This window comes from Vulpes lagopus, chromosome 14, assembly GCF_018345385.1.
Source record: "Vulpes lagopus strain Blue_001 chromosome 14, ASM1834538v1, whole genome shotgun sequence".
In the NCBI taxonomy this organism is placed as follows: domain Eukaryota; kingdom Metazoa; phylum Chordata; class Mammalia; order Carnivora; family Canidae; genus Vulpes; species Vulpes lagopus.
The window spans coordinates 4,752,747-4,775,855 of NC_054837.1; the positions used below are offsets into that span (position 1 = coordinate 4,752,747).

The following is a 23,109-nucleotide window of genomic DNA, read 5'->3' on the forward strand; positions in this document are numbered from 1 at the left end:
GTTGTGCTTCTCTATAGAATCCAGGACTTTACAGCTACAAGACTGCAAGTTAAGGAGGAGTTTCCAGGGAAACACAAAGAAAACAACAGAAGAAAATAAGGACACTAGAGGAAATTTGAGCTTTTGACACCACAGCTACAGTAAAAACAGTCTAATGCCCAAATAAACATAAAACCTCCCACTAAAGGTCCATATATCTCATATCCTTTTAACCAATACATCATATCTGGCTTTCAACAACAAATCACAAAGCATGTTAAAAGACCAAAAAAACAAAACAAAACAAAAACAAAAACAAAACACACACACACACAAATTGGAGAGACAAAATAAGACACAGAACACACTTAGATGGCAGAAATTCTGAAATTATCAACAGGGAATTTCAAGTAATTATGAATAATAGGCTAAGGGTTCTAATAGAAAAATAAAGAACATGTTAGAACAAATGGATTGTGGAAGCACAGAGCTGGAAAATCCTAAAGGGGATACCAGAAAACTTATAAACAGAAACTTCCATAACCAAAATACAAAGAGAAAAAAGGAAGAGTAGATAGACCAGAATATCCAACAACTGAAGGACAATCACAAAAGTTGTCACACGTATAATGGGAATAGCAGAAGAGAAAAAGACAGAAGAAATAATTGAAATAAAAATGGTTTAGAATGTTCCAAAATAAATGACAGAGACAACCACAGATCCAGAAAGCTTGGAGACAATCAAGTAGGATAAATAGCAGTGAAGGCACATCATATTCAATCCACTGGAAATCAAAGAAAAGGGGGAAAATGTGGAACACGGCATAGTAATAAACACCCCTCACCCAGGGAGGAACAAGGATAACAAATGTCTCTTCAGAAACCACACAAGGAAGGAGAGAATGGAGTAAAACATTTAAAGTGTTGAAAGACCACCCACTACCACCATCCTAGGATTCTAGATACAGTAAAAATTATTAGTGAAGGAGAAACAGACTTTCTCAGGCCAAAAAATTAAACAGATAAATGAAAGAATTTGTCACCAATGAGATCTGTCCTGCCAGAAATGTTAAAAGAGGGGCTTCAGAGAACAGGAAAATTATATAGGTCATAAACTTATATCTATATAAAGAAAAGAACAGGAATCATGAAGGCGAGAACAGTTGGTTCAAAACAATAATAGTTACAACGTATAGGCTATTTTATCTTATGAACAAGTGAAACGAATGGCATCAGGATAGGGGAGGGAATACTCTGGGATAAGGTACTTGTACTACCTACAAAGTGATATAGTTTTACTCAGAAGAGGACTTGGGTTAGTTATAAATGCATATTTCAAACTCAAGGGCAATTACTATAAAAGATTTTAAAATATATAATTGATACACTAAGAAAGGAGAGAAAATGAAATTGTAGGACAAGTTCAGTTAAAACCACAGTGGGCACAAAAGAATGGAGGAAAGAACGAATAAAAAAGAGAGAAAGAGAAAAAATAAGGTGTATGGGTTCCTGGGTGGTGCCTTTGGCTAAGCATCCGACACTCGGTTTTGGTTCAGGTCATGATATCAGGGTTGTGAGATCAAGTCCCACCTTGGGCTCCACACTCAACATGGAGTCTGCTTAAAAAATGTATTCTCTCTCCTCCTGCCCCCATACCCCTGTTCTCTCATTCTCTCAAATAAATCAATCTTAAAAAGGAAAAAAAGAGTTATATATATATATATGATAGATATTAATTCAAATATATTAATATCACTTTAAACATAAAAGTCTTAATATAATATACCATAATATACCAAACAAAATCGCAGAAGCTGCCAGAGTAGATTAAAAACAAAACCAAAACAGCAAAACCAAGATCCTACTACAGGTTGTCTACAAGAAATCTACTTCAAATTTGAAGACAAAGATGAAAAGTTAGATGGAAAATTATATACCATGCTAGCACCAATCAAAAGAAAGCTTGAGTAGCTATATTAATTTCTGGTAAATCAGACTTCAAAACAAAATCATCAGAAATAAAGAGGGACATTACATAATGATAAAAGGGTCAATTTTCCAAGAAAACATAATGATGCTTAATGTGTATGTGCCTAATAACAAAATGTCAAAATACATAAGGCAAAAAAAAAAAAAAAAGATAGAACTGCAAGGAGAGAGATGGATCTACTATTCTAATTGGAGACTTCAATACTTCTGTATTAGTAAGAATACAATAGAACAGCACTGTCAATCAACAAGATCAATGAGTTATTGAATAACTCATCTAATAACAGGAAAATATACACTTTTCTCAAGTTTTCATCGAAAATTCACTAAGACCACATTTGGAGCCATAAACCACACCCTAAACTCCAAAGAATAGAAATCATGCAACATATATGCTTAAGATGCAATGGAATTTAACTAGAAATCAGTTAACAGGAAGATGGCTGAAATTCTTTTTTTGAATGTGCACATTAAACACTTCTAAATAATACATGACACAAAGACTATTTTAGAATAAGTGAAAATAAAAATCTCTTGAAAGCAGCCAACATAGTGCTTAAAGAGAAATTTATAGCATTGAATGTGTAAATAAGAAAGATATAAGAGCAATAATCTAAATATCCCCTTTCAGAAACTACGAAAAGAAGAACAAATTAAATCCAAAGTAAGACAAAGAGAAGAAAATTAAGAATTAGAACAGAAGTCAATAAAATAGGAAACAGGAAGTCAATACAAATCAATATAACCAAAAGCTGGTTCTTACTAAATAAAACCTATAAGCTTCTAGCCAACCTAATAAAAAAAAGATATAAATTACTAAAATCAGAAATTAAAGAGGATCTATTATTATAGATAGCAGAATATCCTTTCCTCCCAGGGCACGATCCTGGAGTCCTGGGATTGAGTCCCATATCGGGCTCCCTCTGCATGGAGCCTGCTTCTCCCTCTGCCTATGTCTCTGCCTCTCTCTCTGTCTCTTTTGAATAAAGAAAAAAATCTTAAAAAAAAAATAAGAAAATTTACGGCTGAATCACTAAATCCTACCCCCGAAATAGTACACTGTCTGTTAAACTAGAATTTATAAGAAATTTGAAAAAAAAAATGTATTATGCCTACAAATTCAATAATGTAGATGAAACTAATTCCTTGAAAGACATAATCTGTCAAAACTCACAAAAGAAACAATGTGAATAGGCCTAAATCTACTCAAGAAATTGAGTCAATATAGACTAACTCATTTTATTGTGTGTCGCTTTACTGAACTTGGCAGATACTGCTTTTCATACAAACTGAAGATTTGTGGCAACTGTGTCCAGGAGGTCTACCAGCAACATTTTTTTCTGACAGCATTTGCTCACTTTGTGTCTCTGTATCATATAGTGATTATTCTTTGAATATTTCAGGCGTTTTCATTATTGCTATATTTGTTATGGCGATCTGTGATCAGTAATTGTGACTGGCTGAAAGCTCAAATAACAGCGCTTTTTACCAACATTTTTATTTAAAATATGTACATTGTATTTTTAGACATAATGCTATTGCACACCTAATAAGAGATCAGTAGCATGCTAACAACTTTCATACGCACTGGGAAGCCGAAAGTCATTTGACGTCCTTTATTAGGATATTCTCTTTATTGCGGTGGTCTGGAACCAAACCCACAATACCTACAAGGTGTGTCTGTAATTAATAATCTTCTAAAACAGAAAGCACCAGGCCCTGATGGATTCACTGGTGAATTCTACCAAATATTTTGTAAAGAAATGATGCCAACTCTATACAACCTCACCCAGAACACAGAAGCAGAGGGCACACTTCCCAACCTACTCTCTAAGGCCAGAATTATCCAAAAAGCAACACCAGAAAAACACGTTATGAGAAAGGAAAATTACTAACCGGTACCTCTCATGCCAAAATTTTTAATAAAACATTAGCAAATCAAACAATGCATGATTAAAAATTATACACCACGACCAAGTAGGACCTATTCCAGGTATGCAAGGCTTGTTTAACCCTCAGAAATCAATTAGTGTGAATTCATATCAACAGGCTAAAGAAGAAAACATTGTATGACCATATATGTAAATGCAAAAAAAGCATTTCACAAAGTCCAACACCCGTTTATGAGAAAAATCCACTTTAATCTAGAAATAGAGAAGCCCACAGATAAAATCAGACTTAATGTTGAGGAACTAGATGCTTTCCCCTGAGACTGGGAATAGGATGAAGATGTCCCCTTTCATCGCTCCTATTCAGTGTTGTGCTGGGAGACTGAGCTACTATGTAAAGAAAAAAAGCATACGGATGAGAAAAAAACAAAATTAAAAATGTCTTTGTTCATAGACTTTGTTCATAGACTACGGGACTGGTTATGTATAAGGCTTTTAAAAAGTCCATAAAACTAGAGCACATGATTATAGTAAGGTCGTAGGATGCAAGATTAATATGCAAAAGTCAACTGATTTCCTCTATCTGGTCATGAACAAGTGGAATTTAAAATTTAAAGCACTGTATCATTCACATTAGCAATACTACAGAGATGGTAAAGAGGGGGGTGGAGGGAGGGAGACGCGGTTGTAACACATGGGATTTTTTTTTTTTAGGACCCTGAAGTTGTTCTCTATGATATTGTTATTCTGGATAGATGACATTACTATCCTGCACCCGGCAAAACCCACAGAACTGTACAACACAAAGAGAAGCCTCCTAAACACAAACCATGGTCTGTAGTTGATAATGTTCCCATCTTGGTTTATCAATCGTAAAACAAAACAAAACAAAACAAAACAAAACAAAACCAAACCCTAAAAAACAAAGAAACAAAAAAAGCACCATCTCAATGCAAGATGTTGGGAACAAGGACAACAAGGCAGAGAGAGGGGAGTACATGAGAACTGTTTGATTCTTCTGTAAACCTAAAACCACCCGAAATATGAAGTTTATTCATAAGGAAAAATTATGTTTAAAAAAATGAAAATCAGTCCTATGATGTAGATAACTATCATCACATTCTCGGGAAGGCAAAACTAAACTTAGGAAAGTTAACATACCCGGTCACGTAGCTAGTGAATTGGGGACTGGCACTGAAAATGTCGCCAAGGCCCAGACCCAAGCATCCTAACACGGAGATAAAGAAGTGTGTGCACGGACACGCACGTGTGCATATATGAACATGCCTAGGTGTTCTGCTGGTTTTCAGGGGCAGAGAGATTTCATCTGCCTGGGGCTGGGACAGCACCCCTCACTCCTGCAGGGGGAGGAGGGCTGGAGGTATAATCTGAGGGCCTCTGTGGTGCAGTCAATGCATGGTGAGGAGCAGGGGTCCAGGCACAAGGATGGGGGCACGCGTGGTGACAGGCAGGAGCCCAGGACCAGGTTGGCTTGTAGCTGCAGAGCACGACTCCCCTGATGGTTTCGTCTGCACCAGCAGATTGGGGGGGGGGGCGACTCGGGGGACAGAAAGGAAGCCGCGGAGAAGCCAGGCTGGTGGGTGGCACGTTCCACCTGTTGTAGTAAGGACAGAGCATCACGGGCGGGAGGCACCTGGCGGGCTGCGAGGCCATCGACGGTGCCTGGGCCGCTCCCGCGCTGCTGCCCGCGCCCTGGTGCTCTGGGCCATGACCACGACTAAGGCTGGGCCATGGGGCCCCCGCAGAGGTGGAGGGAGCCGTCCCCAGGCGCCACCTGGGCCACCTGCCATGGCCCAAGCCCTGCGGTCTCCGCCGCAGCAGCAGCTGAGCCCAAAGCGCTTGGAGTCCAGAGGTCAGTTGGGCCGTGTGAGCTGCCACGGGGGGGGGGGGGGGGGGGTAGGGGGCGCCCCGGCTGCAGAGGCGGCCACCTGTCGGGTGCACGGGACCCTGCCGGCCCGCAGGTGCCTCCGCTCCGTCCCCGCTGCGGGGCTTCCTCGTGGCAGTAAGAGCCTGTTCCTCCCCGCCCCCCCGCCCCCCCGCAGGGCCGCCACCCTCCTGCCACCCAGGGTTTGCGCCTTGGCGTCCTCTAGGGACAGGCTCCCTCCCGCGTGCTGGGACATGGTCATGCTGCGTGCACCCATCCCCGTGCCCTGCGTGGCCCGCCGCCCGCATCCCCGGGCCCCTAGTGTCCCCCACCCCCACTCCCGTGCCCTTGTGTGTCCCGCTGCGCCCCCAGCCCGGTCCCCGCGCCCCTGCATCTCCCACGCACCCCATCCCATCCCCGCGTGTCCCCCACCCCCGCCCCCACTCCCGTGCCCCTGCGTCTCCCACGCACCCCCATCCCCGTCCCCGCGCCCCTGCATGTCCCGCCACACCCCCACTCCCAGCCCCGCGTGTCCCCCACCCGCGCGGCCACCTTCGCCGAGGCCCCGCGCGGACAGTGCGCCCAACCCACCCGGTTACGCAGGAAGCGCCGGGCCAGGCTCGCAGATCCGCGCCCGGAACCGTGCCCCAGGCCGACACACCGGGCACCCGAGGTCCCCGAGGTCCCCGCAGGGCTGGCACGCGGCCGCGCTCGGGGCGGGGGGCGCAGGCCAGGGCCCCGCAGCAGGACCGTGCACGGGGCGGCGGCGCGCAGGTCCACGCCGGACACACCCCGTGTTGCTTTTACTAAAATGGTAATTTTTAGGTGTACGTATTAAAAAATAAAAGCTCTTCCCAGGGAGCGAGAAGCTGGCCCACAGCGTCCGGCGATGACGAAGAGGCCCCACCGGGCAGCGGGCAGGGAGGCGGATGCTGGCCCCTGTCCCCAGGGCGCGGCCCCCGGCGGCTCATCCCCTCCCCTGCACTCTGCCCGGGGGGGGGGGGGGGGGGGGGGGGTGCCCAGGGCGCGGCCCTCCCGCAGCCCCGGGGACTCCTCTCCTCCCCTGCACACTGGGCTGCTCATCTGCTCCCCTGCACACTGCCTGGGGGACCCCAGGGCGCGGCCCTCCCGCAGCCCCGGGGCCTCATCTCCTGTGCACACTGCCTGGGGGCCCCAAACAAGATGCACGCCTGCCCCGGGTCACAGCCTCACCTCCCCGCCGACAGCCTTGCAGGATTCCTTGCACGGGCCTCGGAGAGCGCCGGACCCCTTCCCTGCAGGGCGAGGGGAGCCAAGGGCCAGGAGACCTGGAGACCTGGGACCGAAGACCCCCAGGAGCAGCTTCCCCCAGCTCCTTCACAGCCCAGCCCTGTGTCTGGTGATGAAGCCGAGGGCCCCAGGACCTTGGTCTCCCACTTCCTACAGGTGCGCCCCAAGCCCCAGGCGCTTCTGTTCCTCGCCCATCTGGAACCGGGAGGCCCACTATGTGCAGACCCCAGAACTCGGCCTTCTGGCCCAGCCACGAAGATGCCTCTAGTTAAAAGAAAGAGATGGTTGATCTTGCATCCTACTCTCTCCCACCTGGTGTTTATCCCTGTGCCCCCGGAGGGGCTCAGGGCTCCTGATGATCCATAGCAATACTATCAAAGGGGCGCTTTGAAAATGGGATCTCACAGGTGGGCTGCAGGCAGGCCCCTAATTTATACTTTCACACCAATTCCCCATTTATTTACAAGCCCCATAAATGGCAGCAAATCACAAGTACCAAGCAAGTTTGTTCTTATGCGGCAACCACACTGGGCACTTCCTCTGAATGTTTTCTAGAAAGCTGATTTATTATTACAGGCTGGTTTCCTATTTGCAGAGCACCATACGTTTTAATGAATTACAAGCAGCATGGAGTGAAGCATACATACTCCGGTGAGGAAAAAAAAAAAAAACAAAAAGACTGTAAATGCCTTGTTTCAGAGTCTGTGGCCAGCATAAAATGGATTCCTGTCATAACAAATTAAAAATGCTGACCGGGAGAAAACTAATTTCTTGCAAGGAGGAAAAAAAAAAAGACAAGGAAACATTTTCAGAAGGAAGCCTCTCCTATTTATAAGAAAGACTGGGGGCTGAGGGCAAGTAACCTTTTTTTTTTTTTCTTTTTCCACTTAATCAACAGATTGTCAAGATGCAAGGCCTTATAAGCAGGGAAGGTGCTGATTCCACCACCAGAGTCGGTTAAAATACCTCCTCCTTGACTTAGTTGTACTGTCTGAACTTCGGATCTCTGGCTGGAATTTGGGAATCGTGACTCAGAGTATTTACCCCAGATGGCATTTAACAAAAGACTCAGGCTGGCACGGCGATCGGCATCAGTAAGCAGAACGTATTGCTGGGGTTTTCGCCAGCTGTTTACGGGCACCCAGTGACAAGAAATTGCAATTTCTTACCTTTGAGGGACTTACAATCTAAAGGGGGGGGGGGTAAAATCTTCACAGAATTAGAGACTAAAGAAAGCAACGAACAGCACTTATTACTTCTTCCACACACAGATAGCTAAATTGTCCCAGGAGATACAGAAGACACTCCCCGGAGGAAGAGGAATGGCCACGGAGGAGGCTCGGAACACAAAAGTCTCACTGAGAAGATAATCACACAGAGTCACAGCTAGGCCGAAACGCCACAGTCTATGTCCTTCAAGCACCAAATCAGCACGTAAATATACACGACATCCTGCCCTCAGGTCTTCCCCACTGCAGCTTTCCAAATACGTAACATTTCTGTTAACACTTCGCATTTCGTGCTAATAGTTTGCAACCCGTACCGTCTGCAAGGCTGTCAACTCGAATGCCACCTCTTCAGAGGTAAGTCTCTTAATGACCCTGGCTAAGGCGGTCCACCCGTCCCTGGCTCTTCACTACCATATCACCCTATTTTAGTTCCTTCATGCTTTCAGCAAAGTTTCCCAAGTGTATCATAGCTCTGGACCGCAGCAGACTTTCCATCTCTGCAATGCTGACATTTGGGGCCGGATGCTTGTGACAGAGCTGCCCTGTGAATGCACACATAGGATGCTCAGCATCATGCCTGCTTCTAACCGCTGGAGGCCAGAGGCAGCACCCTGCCATCCTCACCCAAGATTGTGACAACTGCAGAGGAGTCCAAACAGCACCAGTGTCTGCTCAGCCTTCCAGGGGGAGAGCCCCTTGGTCCGGCCCAAATACGCGACAGCCATGAGCAGTCTCATCTGTTAATCTTACTGCATGTGCATGATACATATTTTCTATAGGCACCAACACATGCAAGGGGTTGGAAAGCACTGCTGCCAGCATCTGAAGTGATGTGTTTGTGTGTTTAATGATTTTACATTCATTATACAAATGAAGACCACTGCAATTCTCCAAGAGGCAGAAATGGCTGCTATCCCCATTTGCGAGGGAGATAGACATTCATGAAATGGTGGGTTAAACAGTGGGCTAAAGTCTCGTTTTTAGAGACTAAGCGTCCCATCCTCTAACACAATGTGTTCTATTTTAAAAAGAATCCAATAGTCTTCCCCCATATAGTCTTCTCCAGGGCAAGTTTCCAAGTTACTTCAATTGTCTTACATTGTTTCTAGCAATATGGCTGATACTCCAACGCATCTTCACCCTCCTACAAATCTCTTGTAAAGCTTTAGTCAGATACTGTTCGCATATTATAAACTCACCCATTTAAAGTAAACCATTCAATAGTTTTCAGTATATTCAGAGACTTAAGCAACTATCACCAAAATCTAATTTCAGAATATTTTCATTATGCTGAAAAGGGAAACACGCTCTGAGGAGTCACTCCCCAGAGGCTCCTCATCCTCCCTGCTCCAGCTCTAATCCACTTATCGCTTCTACAGATTTACCTATTCTGGACATTTCAATAGTGTCACATGATGTATGGCATTTTACATTCCATTATGCTTTCAAGATCATCCATGTGGTAGTATCAGTACTCCGATCCTCTTTATAACCAAATACACACTGTAGGAGTACGCCACATTGGATTGATCCCTTCATGGACATTTGGGCTTCTACTTTTGGGCAATTAAGAATAATGTTTCAGTGGACATGCATGTACAAGTGTTTGTGTGGACATCTATTTTCAATGCTCTTGGAAAATACCCAATAGTAGAATGTAAGCATCACAGGGTAACCCTGTGTTTGACATTTTGAGGTGTTGCCTGATTTTCAAAGAAACCACACCATTTTACAACCTTACCCACCAGAGAGGGATTAGATTTTTTGTTTCACATATTCACATTTATTATCACCTTTTTTTTTTATTCTAGCCATCCAAGCATATGTGAAGTGATACACTTTCATGGCTTTGATTTTCACTTCCCTAATTACCATTAATGTTGACCATTTTTACATGTGCTTAGTGGCCTTTTGTGTATCTGCTTTGGGGAGATGTCTGTCCACGTAAGACATGTACTGCTTTTAAAGATTTATTTATTTTGAGATGGAGAGAATGAGAGTGCATGAGCAGGATGAGGGGCAGAAGGAAAGGGAGACAGGACAAACCTAAGCAGACCCACTGCGAAGCAGAGAGCCAAACTCTGGGGATGATCTCTTGACCCTAAGATCATGACCTGAGCCAAAATCAAGAGCCAACTGCTTAAAGGTGCCTCTCATATGCTGCTTTTAAAATTGAACTATTTGTGTTTTCTTATTGAGTTGTAAGTGTTCTTTATATATGCTAGATACAAGTCCTTTGATGGTTAATTTTATGTGTCAGTTCAGCTTGGCCACAGTGTCCAGGTATTTGATCAAACCTTATTCTGGATTTTTCAGTAAGGTGTTTTTTGTGGAGAAGATTAATGTTTAAATCAGTGGAGTTTGAGTCAAGCAGATTTCCCTTTATAATCGGAGGGCCTCAAGATCCAATCAAGCTGAAGATCCTAATAAATCAAAGACTGACCCCCGTCCAGGAATCCAGCCAGTAGATGGCCTTTGCAATAGAGCTGCAACACCAGCTCTTTGGGTTTCCAGCCTGCCAGCCCATTCTTACAACCTGAACTCGCTAGCCTCCAAAGTCATAGGAGCAAATCCCTTAGAACAAACCTCTCCATAGACATATACATATCCTGTTGGTTCTGCTTCTCTGGTGAACACTAAATAATACAATTAATTGCTTTTTTGCTTGTGATTTGTAAATGTTTTCCCATTCCATGTTTCCTTCTATAATAAAATAAAATGTGGAAAAATTAATATTAAACAGAATTTTGTCTCTACTTTCTATTCTCTACATCCTGCTAACACCATCCTCCTTCAAAAGTAGCTATTTGCCTCACAGAGGGGACAACCCAAAAGAAACCAGACAGAACAAAACAGCTCAATCTCCAAATTCAAAGTCCTTTATGCCAGAGCAATTGAGAAAGAACAGGTCTTTGAATTCCTTCCAGCTTGGCTTCGAATAGCAAGAGCCAGACCCAAAGGAAGGGAAGGAAAAGTTTAATTCTAACAACAGATTTCAAAAGAACTAATAATGTTCCTGTCTGCTCCATCAGTCTCTTTCCTGAGGATTCGAGGCCTGTTTAGAGTGGTAAAAAGAGAGCTTCCCAGAGTGCTCCAATAATCAGGACTTTCCATCAAATGCAGGACTTGCCCCCTGCATTACTCACAGCTGGAGAGATGCACAGGGATCTGGGAAGACGTCACCATGGCAGGATACCCCCAAGGAACAACGAGATACCTAATCACACCTGCTGGATTAGGTGGGGTGTTTGGGATACATTAACCTCCTTCTCCAGGGTTGTTTCCTGGACTATATGATCAGATAGTTGCTTCCTACCATATTAGCAAGTACTGGTAGATTGAAGAATATTTTATCCTTTCCTTTTTTCCTATTTTTATTCTCTTGTCTTTTCCCTTTAAATTCAAGAAGTCCAAGGAATGTTATTTGTCTAAGACAATGTCTGGGCCACGATAGTATAAGTACCAAATAAAACAAAACAAAACAAAAAATAAAAACAAATTAATGCACCACCTAAGGAAACAAATGAGAACAATCCATTATTTGGGCTCAAATGTGTCCAAGATCCGATCATACAAAGTTGCAGATTCCAAGGTAAAGAGCTTTAAAAGGCTGGTTCTGAAGCAAAGGAGATTTTTAATTCCAAGACAACCAAGTCCAACATTTTAATGAGCAAATGGGACATGAAACAGATTTCAATAAAAAGTGGTTTTGATATGCCTTATTTTCCAGTTAAAAAATCAAGAGATTTAAATATAGTACCCATGCCCCACTTCTATTCGCATGAAGGGAAAATATTCTCTGCCAAGTGGTGAAAAGTGAATTTGTTGGCTTGATTTGCTCTTCAATCTGGCATTTTCCACAAAGTACAGTTTTCCTTGAATTATCTAAACTTTTTCACCCTCCATGGTTAAAGCATAATTCCTACCCAAATTAATTTTGAACACTCTTTGTGATATGGTTATCAGGTTAATCATTGCTTCTCTTCCCTATTAGGAAATGTTTTTGTCAATTTCTTTAAAGGTGTCACTACAGTCCTGATATGTGAGTGGATATTACACATTGGTTTATTCTCCACGGTGCTTGGATAGGTAAGCACTGAAGGGAACTATTTCTCAGTTGGAGATTAGCTAGGAAAGGGCCCGTCCATTTGAAAAATATAATTCATCAAGAAGACTAATCACATGTACATAAAGAAAGAGGGAAAGTATGTGATGCCATTATAGGAAGAAAGAAGAGATTACATCCTATCTCACAATTTCAGAGTTCTTTTCTTTTTTTAAAGATTTATTTGAGAGAGAGCAAGCGAGCACGCATGCAATTGAACAAGTGCACATGAGTGGCATGAGGAACAGAAGAGACTCCCTACTGAGCAGGCTGGGGCTCGATTCCAGAACCCTGAGATCATGACCTGAGATGAAAGCAGACGCTCAACCAACTGAGCCACCCAGGTGCCCCTTTACAGTTCTTTTCATTTACCCCCAGGTATTTCCTAGATTCTCAGAACTTATTCTAACACTTGACTAATTAATTCAAATATATTTCTTTGCTGTAATATATGGGATACTATAGAGGTCAATGGAATCAGTTTATAAAGTTGGAGCTTGGGATTCCCCACATGCAAAAATCATCTTCTAATTTATTTGACAAACAATATAATGGCTTCTCTAGTGAACCACATTTGGAGCACCTAAAGTAACCTCTGGTATGTATTAAGACTTAGTCTGAATCAGGTATGGGATGAGGAGAGCATAGTATGATGACAATAAAGGTAAACAATTAATAGAAAGTCATGTAAATTATTTCAACCTGTCATGCAAAACACGGCTGAGGAAAATGTTGGGATTATTGTGTTTCATCCAGACCAGCCTTTTGCCAAGAATCTACGCCTACACACAATGTCTCAAGAAGACTAGAGAGAGGTTTTGTAGGTCCCTTAAAAAAAGGGGGGGCAAGAGAGACTCAATACATGAAGGAAACATTCCTACTATTTGATATAAAGAGAAAGAAGAAGAAAGGAGCACTAAGCTGCTATACTAGGAATAAGGGTATTATCTCCTGTTTTAGAAACTCCCAGGGAGGAGCACACAATTGGGTATGTCCACACTAGAACTTACAGAGGGTTAGGAGGGGGTTGGGGGTGGTAACAGCAGGAATGACTCACAGGGGCTTCTCTTTCACCTGCAGAAGCGGACACCCCAAGCATCCCCAGGGTGTCCTCTAGTTACATGGACCTCCCGAGCCACTCATTGTTCTCATTCCTCTACCTGTTACACTTTAGATCTCTCTCTATTCCTACCTCCCCTGTCCCAAGTCTTTAACTTTTGTGGTCCCCTTATGCTGGAAGCACTGTTTCATGGTGACTAGAATGAATGAGAGTCAGAAAGTGAGTCTGGACACACCCATTGTCACCTGGGTTACCTGGCAGTAACCTTCTAACTGGTCTACCCCTCTCCAACCCTCTTCTCCCAACGGCCAGCTAGAGATTATGAAACCTCAACTCAGAGTGTGACTTTGCTTACAACCCATCTCCCCATTGTGCTCAGAATAAAAAGCTAAGACCTAAGACCTCATCACGACTGGCAAAGCTGCCGTCACCTGGCCTTGCCTAATTTCTTCAGCCCTATCTCACCCTGCTATAAACCTCCCTTTTGTTCCTTAAGGACAGGAAACTTCTTCCTGCTTTAGGACCTGAGCCTTCTCTCCACTTGCCCCCCCCCCACCCCCAGCATCTCAGACCTGCACATAGATCTCAGCGTGAACATCACCTCCTCAGAGAGGTGCTCCCTTGATAACCTAGCCCAGAGTGGCTTCATCCCTCAAGGCTATTTTCCTTCCTTACCACTCATCTGTACCCTCTGCTGGAACCCACGTGAAGGGAGAACAGCTCCGAAGCCCCAGAGCTTGGAACAATTCCTGGCAGGTGGCAGGTGCTCCGTAAATGTCCAACAAACAAGGCTGCAACTTCTTTGTTGAACACTATAATAATACTGCTTTCCCGTCAAGATAATCTGGGCTTCTTTCATCTTGTGGATATTTGCAGAGAGAAAGACAGCTCAATTATTATGCAAGCACGTTTCCCTTTAATGTTATGTGACACTGGTATTGCTTTTGTTCTTCCAAATTTGCTTCACTCTATCTGATACATAATTTAATCTAATTTCTCACTGCACTTGTTTATCCAACTTGAGTTGAATACTTTTCATGCACTGGGCCGTCTATTTATAGGTCTACTTCGCATTTTGTCTGTTGACTTCATTTTTGTGCCCTCAACACAAACATGTGGGCACTTAATCACGCGTTTCCCTTCCGAGGCAGTGTGGGCATGGGCCATGCTATGGCTCACACCATCCAAACATAAATTAAGGGATCTATGATTAGAAGATCTGACACATAATGAGAATGTATTTCTTTGTTCAGAATTATTACAGAGTCATAGCTATTGTTTTGCAGAACATACTAATCCTCCCACAGCTGTGAAAAAGAAAGAACATGATTGAAGGTTTTGTGTGTGTGTGTGTGTGTTTTTTTTTTTAAGGGCCTGATTGGGTCTAGTAAGTTTGTACTTTTAGTTTGCTTTGTTTAAAAAGAAAAAAAAAGGTCATCAGAGAGGTCTTCAGCATATTCAGCGAGGAAAACAAAAACCAAAAGAACTAGGAAAAGCCATCTTACGCTCTGAGAGGCTGCGGGTACAGGGGTCAAGGCATTCAGAGAGAAACACAGCCAGTGTTTTTTCTCATGAATTCTTTATACTTGAACCTAGGAATCAAAAGTGACTTCTGCTTTCCTGTGTGTCCACACAGGAGATGCAGGAGACCAGCAAATCGTGGGGGCTCACTTCTGTAAGCGTGGAACTAATAATTTGTATAGAGGTGCTACTCCAGTTCTAGGGATCATAGAACCACCAGCAGAGTTGGAACCCAGAGAGGAAGCATGTTCAGTATGTTTCTAACTCACTCCTGTTAACGCACCATGCCGACGCATCTTCAGCCCTGATCCTACCATCTCTCACTGGCACCTGCTCCTGAGTGCCCCCCCGTTGCCCTGCTGAAATCCCAGGGTCAGCCTCCACCACCTTCCTGCACCATGGCTCCCAATTCTCTCCCTCCACAAACTCCTGGTTCCTTGGCTGAACACCCATCCATGTACGTGTCTACGGGAGGGTGGGAGCCTGACTGTAGAAGGGGATGATGAACAAACACAAATGACCTCATCGCACTGACTCACCTCCCCCCCAGAGGACCCCTCCACCACGTTCTTCTCTACTAGCTCAGCCCTGCCCTTACAAATCCTACCACCTTTTGTTCCAGGAGGGTCGAGCTTGATCTCTATCCCCTATCACAAGTAATGAACAAACTCTTCCTTGCCGATGGGATTTAGTTTTGGGACAGCTACCATCAAGTGGGGCCACCCTCCCACCATCAAGAAGGACACCTGGTGATCACACTGTTCTTCTAGTTCATGGACATCTGCATTTTTCTCCTGCCTCCTCTTCCACCCTCCAACCTCTCATACCTCTACGTGCTTGTCACTCTCAGCTGATGGCCTTGCTTTCTGGGTCACTGAGGATCAGAGCAGGGTTTCTCCAGCTCCTACCATCCCATCACTTCATCTATCCACACGTGCTCCCTGATACCCCACCCTCCCGGTCTCTGTAGGCACCAGAGACCCTGTCCTCTCATGCTCACTCAAGACTGCAGACTCCTGTCTTCTGCTAGGCCATTGCCTAGCTCCGCAGGTTCAGAGAACAAGAAGTAACCGTGACATTTCCACATGCAGGCACACAAGGAATGTGTTAAAAATGTGCTCGTATGCTAATAAAACATGTACTCAAACTGCACAGCCCTGTTATAAATTTGCTAATCTGAAGCTTCAGAGTTTACAGTAATTACTACAATCTTGGTTTACACGACTGAAGCAGGAGAGAAATGCAGCATCTCGCACTCCTAGAAGTCAAAGTCACATTATATTTGCCACAAGGAGGTTTTCCTCCCTCCATAGCTCAGTTGATTTGCACATTTCTAACTGTGTATAAATGACAGATGTGCTGAGCTGCTTTTTATTTGAAGCCAAGTATAGAGCTCATCCCAGAGCTTAAAAATATTTAAAAGGTTTCTGCGGTATGTGACTTGTCATCACACTGCGGCACCGGGCTATGTCCCATCTCACAAAGTTTAAGAACCAAAACAATTACCTCTTCAAGGACATCAGCAAGCTTACTCAGGATCTCTTCAGGAAGGCTCTGGAACGTGGGGACACTGAAAGACAAAACAGATGATGCTGAAGCAACTTCCTTCCACAAACAAAACAACAATATGCAGATGAATTTTATGACAAAGAACCTGCAGATAAAGGCCAAAGCAGTGACTTGAGCAGGATCTGATGACCACCAACAGGGGAAAGGCACGTTCTACTAGAAAGAACGTAGAGATTGACCAGAACTGAGTTCAAATCCAAATTATAATTAGCTGTGGGACCACAGATGCCTCAGCTACAATAGAAAGAAAGTGGTTTTCTGCTTTATCAGTCTGCTGTCTCAGATTCTGTCCTGTTCCATCTGCCTCTTTGGGTCCCTTTTAACACGCACACATGCACACACACGGGCACTCACACACGTCATGTGCATGTGTGCACACAGTCCTTCTACAGGCAACTCCTGCTCATTCTTTCAGACACAGCTTCATCAATGATAAACTCAGACTTTTAAGCATTCATCCAACAACCTTGGAAGGTCCCTCTCTCCTCAGCCCCCTCCAGCTAGGTCAGAGTGTCCCACCACAAGCTCTTCTATCCCTTACATTAGACATTTAACCAGGTATTTGTGGTTTTCTGTTCTAGAATCTAAACTCTACAAAAATAGCTGACACTGAGCAAAGCTATGAAAGCATGGATGTGTAAATGCTTCCTGTGACAATTACAAGGATCAGATGAGACAGGGTGGAGAAAAGAGTCAAATGCAGTAGACCAGGAAAATTATTAGTTCACCTCTGACCAGCCAATGAAAATACTGAATGATGCCAAATGCACAAGAGTTCTTCTATATATGAAATATTAATGACCTTAAAAGAAATAAACACACTCATAAAAACATGTAATTTTTGAAGCTCTACTGGAAAATCATAACTGGGATACGCAACTAAATTCTCATTTAATCATCCTATCTCGATGCTTGGATAGAGATAAGACGGTAAATGAATGCATATACGTTCGATTACTTGATATTTGACTTTGCGACTCATTCCAGCTTGACTCGAATGATACAATGAAAGGAGCCATAGCATACTGTTTGAATATAAGCATGGAAATTTCACTGTTAACTTGTCACTCTGATTCCTATTACTTAGTGTAAAGCCTATTGATAAAATCCCAGGGTTTACGCAGAGGTAGAACAATTCACCCAGGACCATCTGTTCCACCAGATTTACTGCTGTGGTCTTAGTCGTCTGGGTTTTAATTTCCAGAAGGCAGTCTATTTCAGCAGCTGGATGGAACACATCACAGGAAGAGAGGAAGACAGAGGAAGCAGTTTCCATGAGTGATGCAGGTTGAAAATCTAGCCCTTCCTTGTTCCTTTAATGAGCCATAGCTCAGGGTCTCCTAAGACATAAGAATAATTAGGATGCTTCTATCCCAGTGGGTATTGGTGGAAACGCAAGCTAACAACTGATTTTTTTCTCCTTTCATTATCATTGTCCCCCTTCTCTAGACAGGTAGGTGTATGACCTCTAGGCTCCACCATTTATCCCTAGCTGTGCTAGATCTATGCCAAGTCATACCATGAATACTTCCATGTTCATGAGTTCATACCCATCAGAAAACCATTAATATTTACTTGACTACATAATGCACTAAATGGAAACATTAATCTTAGGAGGGCACTTTACGTTCTCTTTTACAATTTTACTTTTATTCCAACTTCAAGGTATAATTGACAAAATTAGAAGATATTTAAAGTGCACATGATGATTTGATACACATCGTAAAGAGCTTCTCTCAAGTTACTTAGCACAGCTATCACCCTCACATATTTATCTTTTTTTTGGGGGGGGGAGTGTTGAAAGTATTCTCAGGTTTCTTCCTTTAGGACACTTCACGATGGTAACGGTCAATGTCACCATACTACACGTGAGAAACAGATCTTATTCATCCTAAATTGTGGCTAAAAGTTTGCATTCTTTTACTAGCCTTTACCTGTTTCCTCCACCCTCCAACCCCCCGGCAACCACTTTTCTACTTGATATTTCTATGAGCTTGATTATTTTTAAATGTTTTTATTTATTCATTTGAGAGAGCATGCACTAGGGGGGTCCAAATGGTAAAGGGAGAGGGGGAAGCAGGGAGCCCAATGCAGGACTCGATCCCAGGACACCAGATCATAACTTGAGCCCAAAGCAAATACTTCACTGCCTGAGTCACCCAGGCGCCTCTTGACTTTTTGTTTAGATTCCACATATACATGATACAGTACAGTATTTGTCTTTCTCAGTCTGGCTTCTTTGACTTAGCATAATGCTTTCGAAGTTCATCTGTGTTGCAAATGCAAGCTGCCAGATTTCCTTCTCTCATGCCTGAATAATATTCCATTGAATACTTATCATGATCTTCTACAACTTAAATGTCTCAGAGCCTTCAGCAGCACTTGTTACTAACAAAAATTAAGGTTGATTTTTAAAAAGAAACACTGTAAAAAGTTATCAGTAACAACCAGAGAACTTCTAAATTTAACAAAATGGAAAGCAATTTAAAAAATAAATAGCTTCACTGTAATAAAGTGCTCTGAAAACACTCCCATAGCCATCTCTAAAATCTTAAGATCTTTATTACTGCAAACACTAGGTAAAGTCTCTCATCTAATTAATTTGCTTTCTAAGAACCAACACCAGTAGCTTGAACGCCAAGAACAAAACAATTGAGAATACTCATAATTTGGAATTCTACAAATGAAATATGTTGGTTAAATTTCCCCAAATACATCAAAAGACATTAATTTAGACTCCACTAATTTGGACATATAATTCAAGATGAAGTTGTTTATGATTCAGAAAACTTAAGGGAAAATAATTATAAGGACAAACCTGCAGAAAACATTTCAACAGGAAAGGAGAATATTTTACCTTATGTAAAAAATAATTTACCATAATAATTTGCATTCTAATTACAAATAATTCTTACATATCTATTAAAACATTTTGTCCCCTAAGGACCTGCAATAGGCCCAGAGCTACAGAATGCATTATAATGTAATGCAATAGAGATGATTTAACATGTGTAAAGCTTTGCTATTGGCTTTTTCTTCTTCTAAATTGATTTGAGAGACAGAGGGGTAGTGAAGGAGTGGAAGGAGGAGAGAGAGAGAGAGAGAGAGAAAGAAAGAATCTCAGGCAGACTCCCAGCTGAGCATAGAGCCTGACACAGGACTTGAGCTCATGACCTTGAGATCATGACTTAAGCCAAAGCCAAGATTTGGATGCTTAACAGGCTGCACCACCCAGGTGCCCCATTGGCTTTTCTAATTGAATGAAATGAGGACTTGCAATTTGCAATGATAGTAACAGAAGACGAGATAGGGGTACATACTCTCTGTCAGGCACTGGGCTCAGGATTTCATAGAGAACATAAAGGTTAGTTTTACAACAACCTTCTGAAATAACCATGTCATTGTCATCCATTTTACAGACCTGACAAGTGTGACCCAGAGAGTTTGCCTGAGGTCAGACCACTCAGTGTGGGTGAAGAAAGGATGAAAATGATGTGGAGCTCATCACTTACCCCTCGGGCTGCATGATTTGCAGTCAAAGTGTTAGCAAATGCCTCACGCAACTTTCAAAATGCTTCTATAGTCTTATAATGATTTGGATGTGAGTAGTGATAATATGTGATTTATTAATCACCTTTTTACCATGAAAAAAGCTGAACAAATTGAAAGGCTAGAAGAACAGTTCAAGAATGACCTGTAACCCTACTATCCAGATTTGCAACTGTTAACATTGCGCCATCTTTGCTTTATCCACCTTCAGTCTAGCTATTTTTCTGTGTGTGTAGTCATAAGCAGGCTTGTAGATATTTTGATGAAACATTTGAGAGTCACAGATATCACTTCATACACTTCATAATCTTCAGCATACATATCCTAAAAATAAAAACGCGTTCCTGAATAACTGTAACACCATTCTCCTACCTAAAAAATGAACTCCAATTCTATATCATCTAGGATCTGTTTCATATTCAAATGTTACTTACTGTTCAAAAATGTCTTTACTGGTTTTTCTTCTCAAACCAGGATCCAGAAAGGTTCTACACATTGCTTTATGTTCCTCTTGTCTCTTACTGTACAACACCCTTCTGCCTTTCCCTGTGGCACAGAATTTTTGAAGACACTGGGACAAACGTCTTATTGGATGTCCCACATTCTGAAGTAGTCTTAATGACTTAATTTCTACTAATCTACTGTTTGAAAGTAACAACTAACAGAGGGGAGAGACAACCCAAGTATAAAGACCTGTATTGCAGCCATCAATCAACAAAAATTGGAACACACACAGGATAACAATCGTAACATAGCAACAGTTCTTGGAATGTGATCTGACAGGTCAGGGACTCCCTAGACCTTTTCAAGGGGGTTCTCAAAGTCAAAGCAAATAGTCTAAGTTGTAATTTGCCTTTTTCATCTTATTTTTCACGTGTGTGCAGTAGAATCCCCCAGAGACTATACGACACAGGGTGACATCATTGCTTTGATACATAAGCTTGGATACACACATATTTGTATGATTTTGTGTTTCTTAGAATTTTGAAGCTAGGACCTAAGTTTGTGATATATGTATTTGTAGAACTTAACTCAGTATAATTTCAGCAATCCTGTGCTCTTATGAGACAGTTTTCTCACATATAACCTTATTATCATCCAACATATCATTCTCGAACTCTTGAAAAACTATGATTATTCAGACTTGATAACCTTTGCGTCAAAGTGGAAAAAAGTAGAAGAAAATACATTTGGATATCTTCTGTTGCAATAATAGTTTTATTTTCTCAAAAACATTTGTAACTTTTAAAACTTTAATGCTATTATAGTTCTTAGAATTTTGTAATTGTTATTGGTATTAAGAGTTTAAAATAAAAGATAAACTTTATTAAAGGATGGATCATTGACTTTGAAAGGGGAGATGGTAAGACTCCTATGATCAAGCTATAGCTGCTAATCTCTAAGCCTAAAGACACTGAAAAATATAGAAAAGGACTCATTAGAGAGTCTTCTGACTCACGGATGGGATAAATCTTGCCCAAAGAAATTTGGAGACACCATACATAGGAAAGTTTTGACAAAATCTATTTTTCCGGGATGCCTGGGTAGCTCAGTGGTTGAGAGTCTGCCTTTGGCTCAGGGCATGACCTTGAGGTCCCAGGATCGAGTCCCACATTGGGCTTCCTGCAGGGAGCCTGCTTCTCCCTCTGCCTGTGTCTCTCCCCTTCTCTGTGTCTTTCATGAATAAATAAAATCTTTAAAAAAAACTACTTTTCCCTAAGCATTATAGATACTGTACCTTATTGTCTTAAACCACAGAATGTTTAAAAAATAACCTTATCATGCTAGTTATGATGTCACTTTGTGCCCAATCACTGAAATTTTAAGGAAAAGAAACTAAGCTCTTAAATGTAGGCATGATGAAGTTTTTTAAAAAAACAAAAATTATTTGGTACAGCTTCTCAAATTAGTAAGTGGAGCCTCTTACAGGGTGAATCACCATAGCATTATGACTCGAAAAGTCCCCACAATAGACCACTGAAACCTTGCAGAGGTTGACTTTGTTCCATGCCTGCTGGATGAAGTCTGTAAAAGAAACCATTGTACGGTCTCCTTCCAATGATATACTATCTTGTTGAATTAAAGATCAAGCTGCAAGCACAAAAATAAGATCTTCCTTCCAAAAATGTACTTTTTGCCTTACAAATGGATGAATCTACAGACATGGCTAGCCTTGTTGTTTTGCTTGGGTTTATCTGATATCAGAAGCAACTAATCATCAAGGAAGATAATCTTTTATATGAACTCTTGGCAACAAACACAAGTGGTACCGGCTACTCGGGATGGAGTAATTTTTCATGTGTATGGTTTATCTTGGAACAGCTATGTTAATACTTGCACCCTTGGTGCAGAAGCAACAGTGGCCCCTTGACACTAATTAAGGCCATGAGTTGCCGTTAGATTCCTAATCACCACTTGCATTTAAAAATTCAAGAAAATGCCAGTTTTACCTTAAAACACTTTTTGATGAAACAGTAAGTCACTAATTTTATTACATTTTGACTCTTGAATATACATCTTTTGGATATTGTGACAAAATGGCAAGTACACAAACAGCCCTTCCCTGAAGCACGATGGCGGTCTCTCAAGGAAAATCTCTTGCATAACTGGAGTTGCAAGCTGAGGAGTCCCATTTTTTTTTTTTCTTAATGGAACACCATTTTTACTTGGCCATGACCAACAAACTGTGGTTATTCAGACTTGAGTGTCTGGCAGACAATTTTTCAAAAAAGAACAAAGTGAGCCTGTCACTTCAAGAAAAGAAACAAACAAACAAAGAAGCCAGGATTTGTTGCCAATGATAAATAAAATTTGAACTTTCAAATGAAAATTAAAACTTCAGATGACTTTTATGTGCCACTTTGGACTTAACAGCTTTCCAATACTTGAAGACTTTCCTGATGAGATCACTGGTGATGTGTGAATATTAACAAATGTGATTTTTTTTTATTGGAAATTCTACAGAGCTCAGTGAACCAGTATTTTCCAGATGATCAATGCATGATGTTACAAACTCATGCATACGGAAAGATCTATTCATCAAAGTACAAGATGGATCAATGGAT

The 23,109-nt window shown here is 42.2% G+C and overlaps 1 protein-coding gene across 2 annotated transcripts in view; it reads right to left on the minus strand.

Annotated features, from left to right (window-relative positions):
- PRKG1 (protein kinase cGMP-dependent 1) overlaps nt 1-23,109 on the minus strand; it is a 1,197,769-nt gene that overhangs the window by 323,998 nt on the left and 850,662 nt on the right. For both annotated transcript variants that reach the window (XM_041728585.1, XM_041728584.1), the window contains exon 5: nt 16,433-16,496. In XM_041728585.1, the coding sequence (XP_041584519.1) occupies nt 16,433-16,496 (64 nt within the window). The remainder of the gene's footprint in view (nt 1-16,432; nt 16,497-23,109) is intronic.